The sequence below is a fragment of the Quercus robur genome, chromosome 2, assembly GCF_932294415.1.
Source record: "Quercus robur chromosome 2, dhQueRobu3.1, whole genome shotgun sequence".
Taxonomy (NCBI): domain Eukaryota; kingdom Viridiplantae; phylum Streptophyta; class Magnoliopsida; order Fagales; family Fagaceae; genus Quercus; species Quercus robur.
In genome coordinates this window covers 9,999,298-10,009,731 of record NC_065535.1, presented here as the reverse complement: position 1 = coordinate 10,009,731, position 10,434 = coordinate 9,999,298, and the positions used below count along the sequence as shown (strand labels likewise).

The 10,434-nt window shown below is 34.8% G+C and overlaps 3 protein-coding genes across 3 annotated transcripts; 2 read left to right on the top strand and 1 right to left on the bottom strand.

Annotated features, from left to right (window-relative positions):
- The first annotated feature begins 2,158 nt into the window (after window positions 1–2,158).
- Window positions 2,159–2,873, top strand: LOC126712271 (50S ribosomal protein L31, chloroplastic). The gene is made up of 2 exons (XM_050411537.1): window positions 2,159–2,323; window positions 2,413–2,873. The coding sequence occupies exons 1-2, from the start codon at window positions 2,264–2,266 to the stop codon at window positions 2,767–2,769; spliced, it is 417 nt and encodes a 138-aa protein (XP_050267494.1). The 5' UTR covers window positions 2,159–2,263; the 3' UTR covers window positions 2,770–2,873.
- A 1,049-nt stretch (window positions 2,874–3,922) lies between these two features.
- On the bottom strand, window positions 3,923–4,500 carry LOC126694609 (defensin-like protein 19). The gene is given in 3 exon segments (XM_050390977.1): window positions 3,923–3,990; window positions 3,993–4,094; window positions 4,428–4,500. Coding segments are annotated over 3 exon segments (243 nt in total).
- An 882-nt stretch (window positions 4,501–5,382) lies between these two features.
- On the top strand, window positions 5,383–9,276 carry LOC126712270 (protein RER1B-like). The gene is made up of 4 exons (XM_050411536.1): window positions 5,383–5,548; window positions 6,191–6,565; window positions 8,517–8,697; window positions 8,828–9,276. The coding sequence occupies exons 2-4, from the start codon at window positions 6,216–6,218 to the stop codon at window positions 8,876–8,878; spliced, it is 582 nt and encodes a 193-aa protein (XP_050267493.1). The 5' UTR covers window positions 5,383–5,548; window positions 6,191–6,215; the 3' UTR covers window positions 8,879–9,276.
- Window positions 9,277–10,434: the final 1,158 nt, after the last annotated feature.

The following is a 10,434-nucleotide window of genomic DNA, read 5'->3' as shown; positions in this document are numbered from 1 at the left end:
TTTAGATTAAATTTTTACTTTCAATCTTATCTTTTAATCTTGCCCCGACCTAAATTCCTGGCTCCGCCACGGATATATATCCAGGACAAAGCTAAAAATATTCTACTAAAAAAGTAAAAACTCAATGCAGTTTTTTATTCTAGATTTCCAGTAGATCTTAGGATGGATGTTGAGAATTTGAGATTGTGTTCCTGATTTTGTTGAGCACCTTTGGTTGGCATCTTTCGTAACCAGATCGATATCTGATTCTTCTAGTATTGTGTACCTTTTTTTTATTTTTACAAATTTTTAACATGGTATTAAAAAAATAAAAACAGAAAAAGTTGGCAGTAGGAGAGTAGAACCAAAGTAAAAAAATCAAGGAACATGGGACCAATAACTATTAGTCTATTAGAAGACAAATTACACATGGGACTTCTGTGTTCCTCCAGATATTTTTGATGTTTAGCAACTTGATCTTTTGAGGATGCATTAATAAATTATTAGCCCAAGGGGGTTGTTTCTCAAAAAAAAGAAAAAAAAAGAAAAAAAGAAAAAAAAAAAGAGGATTAGAACGATCATTAAATAAACTGCGATGGGATTTTTTATCGCAAGAAGGTTGGGTTACAACTTACAAGCAATACCAGGCCCGCAGACTTCAAAATTTAAAACCCAAAGTGACGTTTTTAGGCCTACGTAATAGAACCGGACTCTTAGCCCAACACTGTATATAGGAGCAATAAGTCTTATTTTTATAGCCCAAAATCAATCCTACATGTATTTGAAACGGTGGTGGCCAGGTTTTCCAACTAAAATGGTGATGGGTGAGTGTGTACTCTCATCACTCATGTCTCAAAACTCTATCTCATCAAAAACCCAAAACCCAAAACTTCTTGTTTGATTCATAACTCAAAACTATGTTTCTCATTCTTATAACTCAACTTTATCACATTTTTGTGTAGTCCACACTCCACAGCTTGCACAGTTCAAAATGGTAACTCCTCCCTCCCGCATGTAATATAAGCTAGAAAAGAAAAAGTAAAGGAATAAATTTATGTGAGGTTTAGAGTGGTGGGTGAGATGAGTGAATGGGGAAGTTTGAATTGTAGTAATGGCTCAAGAGAGTAGAGAGAAAAAACAGAAGGAAACGGTGATTGTATATATTTACTGACCTTTATTGTGAAGCTGGAGCTAAAGCTAAAGAAGAGAAAAACTTCCAACGGTGGGTGTATAAATTTTTTCCTTTAAATGCATACATGTGGTTTTTCTTTTTCGTTTATGCTGTTTTATTTTTTTTATAAATATTTTTAGAGTTTCAAGTTTCAACCTTTTCAGTATCTATTTATTTCCTGATAAGAATTTCTAAGTCTCGTGGCCAAAAATTTCTATGCATTCCACATGTTCTATCAATAGATCATAAGATGACTAGTAAATGGATAGTTTCACTTTCAATAAGTCTCTTTCCAAATTCATAGAATTCATTTCTCACACGTTAAAAATTCAAGGAAGTTAATTAATGTATAGGAGTCCATTATATTGGGAGTGAGATGTACCAAGTACTTGGTACGTGTCAATTGAGTTGTCACAAATGAATGTATGACAGCTGATCAATGATAGAGAGCTTGGCTTTGTATCGGGTGACAGTCTCTCAAACTCATCACTCAACCAATCTCAACCAATCACTATTAGTCTATTAGAAGACAAATTACACAATGGACTTCTGTTTTATTAGGATTTAGAACTGCTATAGGATTTTTTTTTTTTTTTCAGTAGTTCATCTGCAAGAAGGTTGGGTTACAACTTACAATGAAAGCAATACCAGGCCCGTAGACTGACTTAAAAATTTAAAACCCAAAGTGACGTTTTTAGGTCTATGTAATAGAACCCGACTCTTAGCCCAACACTGTATATAGGAGCAATAAGTCTTCTTCTTCTTCTTCTTATTTTTATAGCCCGAGATCAACCCTAAATGTATTTGAAACAGTGGTGGCCAGGTTTTAATAAGGCCCACAAATAGAAGCAAACTTGGTCGGGCTTGGATTAGATCTGTCTCTACCGAACTCAACATTTAGGCCCATTGTTTTTTCTTTAATAACTGTTGGTCCAAAATACTGATTTGTTTTCAATGTGAAATTTGAACCCATTTGACCCAAACAAATTTTAACCCAAAAGAAGAAAAAATAGAGAAAAAGAAGTGGCTTAAAAGTAATTTCGTATTCTCATATCCATCACAAAACAAAAGCTTCATCACCCATTTCCCACAAACAAACACAGAGAGAAAGAAATGGCTCTAAGCCTACCCAACACGTTCCTCCAAGGAAAACCCTTTCTTCCTATCAACAAGGCAAAAATCCTCAACACTCTCTCCCTTTCCACTACCAAAATTTTTACTGCCTTTTATTTCACAAATCTCTATTTTGTTTCAATTTTCAGGTAACCAGAGGAAAAGTTGGAACAGCAACAAGTGGGAATTACCCAAATGTGGTGACGTGCAGGAAGAAAGACATACACCCGCAATTCCACGAGGAAGCAAAGGTGTACTGCAATGGTGAGCTGGTGATGACAACGGGTGGGACCCAGAAGGAGTACACGGTGGAAGTGTGGTCGGGAAACCACCCCTTTTACCTCGGCAACCGGTCGGCGCTGCTCCTCGATGATGACCAGGTCGAGAAGTTCCGTAGGAAGTATGGTGAGATTGCGGGAATCATGGAGATTCCTGTGCTCAAAGGAGAGATTGTGCTACCCAGTAAGCGCAAATCCATTTCCCCCAAAGGAGGGAAAAAGAAGTAGTCAATTACCAGATATTGAGTTTTAAGTTTTTGTTTTTTGTTTTTGTGAATTCTATGTTGTAGACCTTGTTCTGAATGAAATTGCGTGTTATGTGTTTCTGGATATGTCTAGAGTGATAGGTTTCTAATTTTCTCAAACTTAAGAAATCATTTCAATTTGAAACGCTCGTTACCTTTATATCTATCTTATTCATTTCCGAAGTAGAGAAAACTAATGATAAAAGGTATAAAAAATAAACTTTTTATTTCATCTAGTTAAGTGGTTTTCATTTTGTGATAATCACTTTCTTATTCTAACTGGAACTTTGTCTGGCTACCCATCTTTGTTTAATGGCGACCAAATTGATTTATGAACAAACTCTAGGTGAAGCGTAGAGTTTGGTAAATGGTTTTCAGTTTTTCTCTACTCTGTTATTACCCAGGATAATAGAAATGAGTTACGGAGATTTATACAGGCTTTGAATTGAAATAAGTTTATAAATTTGGGATTATGATTGTTAAAGCTAAAAACTTGGACTTCATCTGAAAGATGTTTTAAAATTTATATATATATATATATATATATGTAGCTAGCTGTATGTACTGTTTATCAGGGTAATAGGAAGGGAGATATTGGATAAGGTGGATATGGATGATACTGGATGAGAGCTGCTACAGTCTACAAGGGTGGTATCAACCTCTCAGCTGTTTATGTAAGCCAATGTCTTGCTTTGGTTGATTGTCTCCTGTTTCTGTTTGTGCTTTGGACCTTGAAGCTATTTTTCTGTCTGTTCCCTTGCACCAGTAGGTCCTATATGTGATCTTTTTAGGAATTAGTATTTCAGTTTTTCTTGGAAACGAATTTCCTTATTCTTTTTTCCAGATAAATGGATTTCCATTTAGATAAAATGAGTGAAATGGGTAATAGCAGGGAAGAATAAAACAGCAGTGACAGTAGTAGTAATATAGTATAATCTTTTTGTTAGTAGACATCAAAGCAACAGTAACATAGAGGATAGTTGCAACTTGTAAGTGTCATGGATGACTTATAGTGGACACTAGGCACGCAGTGGTATTGTGGTACCAGTAGTTTTCTTCTACATGATATAACTATATAAAGTGCTTGATATATGAAACTTAAAGCCGAGGATGTCACTTTAGTAGTTGATTCTTGATCAACATGTGAAGTAACAGAAGCAAGCAAATCCTGGAAATTGGGCGTGACAAGTTCAATGTTGCGCACCCTCCAGATCCTGCACTGGCTGTTACAGTGTCCAGAGTTTCCACAAAACCCTGTCCATGTTTTGCTTCGCCTCTTGCAAACGTTTCCTTCCACCATAAGCATCTCTGCATACCAACAGACAAATAAATTATGGCATAGGCATCTCAGCATCCCCAAAGACAAATCGTTTAATGTTCAAGACACTATTTTCACGACTAGTTAACATGATTTGTTGTGATTGAAGTAACATCACTTCACCTAAGTCCACCATTGACATCACTCTTATTATGCACCAAACTAATCGCAACATATCATGTCAAATCTATGAAAAACATTACGTCCTTGTACTTGGTTATTGAGGCAAAATAGTTATCTTCCTTTTTACCATAAGAGGAATCATTAACAGTTGCATTCGGAAGAATCAATGAGGAAAGTAGGAATATATTGATGATGCATACCAGTGGACACAAGAAGGAAAAAGAAGAGGAAGAGGAGGGCATAAGATAGTTGATGACCATGTTCCTGAGCCATATTTGTTTGTTTTTTGGGAGTATGGTCAAGTTATTGGTCATGTAATTTGCTGTTATATATTAGCATTATGCAATAAATATCCTTGTAAATTGCAATTAAATGAGTATGAACAAATTGAACAGAACACAAACCAGTCGAAGCTTATAGAAGCCCTTTATCAAAACAAGATAAACATGAAAGTATTCAACAAATTTGGCTGCGTAGTATGCAATTCAAATCTTGATCGTCACACGCTTTTGGTGTTATATGTTATTCAAAGACTTTCATGAGGCAAAGGAAGAGCGGAAAGGGCCAGCTAAGCAACTAAAACAGAAAAAAAGGAAAATCGTGGCACTCAAATACTCAATGGAGCTATATGAGGCAACCAACAAATTAACAACTTTTGTTACAAGTGACTGGTTGTTAGTCACTTTCATAACATAATTTGTGACGACGAGAGTTGTGGAAAAAGTTGTGCATTTGTTTGTGTTTGCTAAATTATTAGGTTATTAGTCTATTTTTATATTATTTTTATAGCATGCTAATCCCCAGATAATACGATATTTTATTATTATTAATATATGGCTTAAATGAGATTTTCAAAGTTTTTTTTGTTAATTCTGTGAAATGATGTGAGAGTTGAATTTTAAATATATTTATTAAAAATACGATGATATTTTAATTGTGTTACAAAACTCTAGATGATTAATATGTAAAATTTTAAAATATGTGGTTTAGTCTAAACTTTTTAAATTATAGGCTCTAATTAATTTGTTACCATTCACAATATTTAATTTAAAAAATATAATTTCCCAAAAAAAAAAAAAAAAACAACTTGGGGCCGTTTGAAAATATACGGAACAAAACGGTGCGTTTTGAAACTATACGCATGATAACCGTGTGACATGTCTAGGCGAATGTTCTCTCTTCTGTTTGAAAAGTTGAAAACAAAAACAAAAACAGCTGAGCTCTTGGAAAACCCATGGACGATACTTAGGCAATAGATCTCCTCACCATTTATTAAAAAAACAATCTCATCTGATCTATAAACTGCTCTTTTTTTTTGAAGGTGAGTTTCTGCTTTGTTTCTTTCTCTCTTTTCATTCACTTTCCTTTCCTTTTTTGGCTATCTTTGATGTCTTAATGTTTATGTTTGTTACAAAAACCTTAATGTTATTTATTATATTGCTTTTTGTCTTTGTTACCATATTTTAATTAATTTTATATGGAAAGATTATTTCTAGGATATTTGGATTTTTTTTTTTTTTTTAAGGGAAAGTTTTGTTAGGGTTAGTTGTATTTAAGGTAAGAAACTAACAATATCTTAGGAATGATGATAATAGAATGTTTCATGGTTTTGGGAAGTGAAACCAATGATGTTTTGAGTTTTTAGTTATTCTTTGATGTTGAATGTGAAGAAGGGCAATATGCTTATTGGTTACTGAGAAAATAGGATTGGACATGAAATAATTGTGAAATGTGAATTAACATGTGATGTGACCCAGAAAACTAAAACTATAGTTTGAATTCATATTATTTGACTGCCAAAGCAATGGCAAGAATGAGATCTGAAATGGGGTCTTAAGACTTTTTTACATTTGGTTTGTTGTCTCGGGTTTTTGAATGGAGTGTGATTTTTTTTGGGCATCTTTTGGTGGCAGAAAGCCTAAAATTTAATCAATTTATTGCTTTTGGTGCTTTGGATCTGCAGGGGATTATTTAAAGAGTAATATCTAATGGAAGGAGTTGGGGGTGATGCTGCCTCTGCAGTGGCGCCTCTTGCCAAGTTGAGAAATGATTTCACGAGGATGTTTCAGTACTATTTGGATCGGTCCACTCCTCACATGGTCCAGCGATGGCTGGGAACTCTTGCTGTTGCGGCAATTTACATGTTGCGGGTTTACTATGTTCAGGGATTTTACATTGTATCATATGGCCTTGGGATTTACATCTTGAATCTATTGATTGGGTTTCTGTCACCTAAGATTGATCCAGAGCTTGAAGTCTTGGATGGGGCTTCTTTGCCAACAAAAGGCTCAGATGAGTTCAGGCCATTTGTGCGCCGCCTTCCTGAGTTTAAGTTCTGGTAATCTAAGGATCCCTTGTGAGGACTATTTTTGTGAATGATTTCACTTCTTTTGTTGCATTAATTATCTTGAGAGTATGATCTTAAAGTGGTTTCTAGCTGATTCTCAATTGGTTTATGACTGAAGGCCAAAATCAAGCAATAACCTCTCCTTGTCAAATTACACTATATTAAGATCTGGTTTAGAAAGGAGGAATGCCACTTCTTTCTATTAATAGAACTTGTATTTGATTAAACTACACCATTTTTATAGAGTTTACAATAACAACAAAAACAAGGCCTTGGTCCCAAAATTTTTGTGAAGTTTAATAATCTAATACATTAAAGACTAGTGGTTGATTCCTTGAGAAGTACAGTTTTGTTGCTTTTATTTTATTTTAGGAGGAAGGTGCCATTTGAACCTTAAAATTTCAAAATCACCAACTGCTCAACTTTTTGACATTGTGAGTTTATCACTTATCTGAAGAAAAAAGAAGGCATTGCAGGTTTATTAGTATTCATTTCACTCTAATTTTCTGATCTCAATTGTGAGGGGTATGCATGATCATCATATGCTGAACTGTTATTTTGTGATGTTTGTCTTTCTGTTTTCTGTTATTAGTCTGGTTATCTTGCAACATGTAACACTAGAAGTCTAGGACCAGGCTAGAGGAATCGACTCAACTAACATTTTCATGTAATATAAGTCAGTTGATTGACCATTTAATTCATTAATTTATTGAGGAGCTTCGTGTCATCTTGTCCCTATGTCTCAGAATTGATTACAATTCAATTTTGCAAAGTGAGATTGTAGTAGTGGGTCATTCTTGTCAACTGCGGAGGTATTTTACTTAGACATCAAGTATGATAAGTTTTGAGTGATTTTTATCAGATGTTAAAGAGAGTGGATGATGGCCTTTTATGCTCATCCATCAAAATTCTGAGAAAGCTAAAAGTAAAAGGGACATCTGAATCAAGTTTTTTCCCCCTTCATTTGAACAACTACTGTACAAACAGTTAGGTTGGATCAAAGAGAAAAGCAGGTCTTAGTTACAGTTGGATGTTGCCTTGTCTATATTTTCTCCTTCATAATCACCTGTGTATATTAGTACATGACTTGTTTTGTGGAAGATAGTTCAGAAATTGTATGGTGTTCATTGACTAGAGTGATTGATTGTTGCAAAAGTTGAACTCTGTGCTGCTTTTCACATCCTGTACTTTGGGAAGCGTGATCAAGAGAGAACAGAGCTTTTGATAGAAGTTTCGTGTAGTCCAATTCTTTTTGAACTCTGCTGCTGTGTGGAAGTGGACTATATGAATATAATTTGTCATCAAACAAGTACTTGATTATTTTTAATAGTGTTTTCTGCTAATTTCAAGTGCATGGATGCAAATATATGCATCTCATTTTATTTGGTTGGTAGAAGTTCGTTACATGCTTTCTTCATATCAGTTTTAGTTGTCACTTACCAAAAAGCTATAATTATTGTTTTTAGAAATTGTTGGTTTATTCTTAATCCTTTTGCTGGTACTTCTGGCATCCATAACTAATCCTTTACAGTCACAAATTAGAGACATTTGGACATTGGATTAGTTTCACTTGTTACTTGTTAGAAACTGTTTTTAACCTCATACTTTACTGGAACAAGTTACAAAACTATCAATATGAGGGAGCCTGTTATATAGCTATAGATCTCTTTCGTTCTTACGTGGTCTACCCAAGGAAAAGACCAAATAGAAGCTGTGAGAAGAGACATGATGGATCATGATGTGAATATGTAATTATAAAGTGAGGTCAGTAGCGAACAATAATTAACGTAACTGACTCCAGTAGTTGAGATAAGGTTTCTTTTTTAGAGTTGGTATTGTGTGCTTCCCCAATCTGTTTAACAAATCTTACTGTCAGAGAATTTCTGTGTCTCTTAATGGAGGCTTAAAAAATGAGTTATTTCTCTTGGTTTTGTGGTTTCAGGTATTCCATCACTAAAGCTTTCTGTGTGGCGTTTCTGATGACCTTCTTTTCTGTGTTTGATGTCCCTGTTTTCTGGCCTATACTGCTTTGTTATTGGGTTGTGCTGTTTGTCCTCACAATGAAGCGCCAAATTATGCACATGATTAAGTATAGATATGTCCCGTTCAGCATTGGAAAGCAGGTGAGAGCTGTGCCTTCTTCCATCCGTGTTATATAGCATTTTATTTTGAAATATGTGGTGGCAGGTGGTTCCTCTTTTAGGCCTCGCAGTGACATTTTGTAACTTCTCTGTTGCTTTTGACTTTTGACAGAGGTATACTGGGAAGAAGTCCGCTACAAGTAAAGGTCGCATAGTGGACTGAAGCTTTGAAACATCCACTTTTAGGAAAAGCGTGGGAGAAGTGCAGCCCTGCAATTTTGCTGCCCTTGGATTTTTTAGGTGGAGCACATGTTTTAGGCTAAAGCCACCTCCAAAGTTAACACAAATGTCGAAAATTCCATTTTGTTTATGATTAATTGTTACTTGCATGATTTGGGTTTCTCACATTTCTTGAATTATCTTTATTTGTTTTATTTTCTTGACATGCTGTATTTTCCAAGGAATCAAATCTGAAAAATGATGAGGCTCCATATCTTCAGCCTTTTTTCTAACTAGTCCTTTTGAGCCATTAGAATTTGTAAACTAAACACGTCCTGTTACAATGTGTTGATTACATTAAACAAGAATTGATGCTTGGGTTGATTTTCCCAATTTCTAGAAGGCACGATGTATATCAGTTATTATTTTATGCATATGAGTATATGACATTCATTCTGCCTCAGTGTATGGGTCTAACAACACGACTATGAGGAGGATATATATATTGGATGCATGAAATATTTTCGATGTATATACACAATTGCACAAAAGAACATTTGTCATTTTGTTGTGCTAATTTTGATTCCTAAATGTCAAGATTGTTGCAGCTATAGAGTCGGTTAGTTATGAGACTTAACAATACAAATTAGGTATAGACCTGGTCTATGAAAGCAACTAGGCAGTACCTAGAAGAAGAATCTTTTGTGATATTAAGTTTATTAACCCCAAATTTCAATTGTTTGATGGAAATTATAAGCAAATTATTGATCAAATTATAAATAAAAGTGGTATTATATAAAAATTAATCATCTACCAAATTTCATTTGTTAGATGCCAGATGGATGTCCAATCATACATTCAAACTATATAACAACCATCCAACAACTGAACAACCAAATCACAAGTTTATTTGTGATGTACTTGACTTTGCTTATAGAAAATTATTAAAAAAAATGTTTAAAAAGAGTTTTGGTTTTAGAATTTATAATGACTGCTCTTAAACATGGCCAGCTAATGTGTTCCATGTCTCTACCTCTCACCTTGTGTTCTTGTATTAAATTCTCAATTTCTCAAACACCCCATTACAGAACAATAGTTTTTTTCTCCAACAAAAGATGGAAAGAACATTCGTGTTGATATTCTTCTTCTGGGCTGTCCTTACAATCATCACGCCCACACTGATTATCCTGTCAGAGAATTCAAAACCCAAATTGGATTTAAATGGTAAGAGATACAAAGAGATGGATATCTTAACACTACTGTATTTTTTCTGATGGGTTGGTTCCTTTGCTTTGCCTTGTTTATTGTGAAAGTTGTTGACATCTTTTGCTTCATATTTTACAGGTCAGAAAGATGAAGTAATAAAGGTTAGAAAAATGATGCTATATATAGAGAAATATTCAACAAAAATACCAATAGCTCTGGCACCAAAGGAAGCACCAGCACCAGCACCAGCTCCGGCACCGGCACCAACACCAATATCAGCAGTCCCGTACTGGGACTAAAACCAGCTCTAAATCCAGCTTTGGGGAGGCGAGAAAAGCCATGTTGATGATTTTC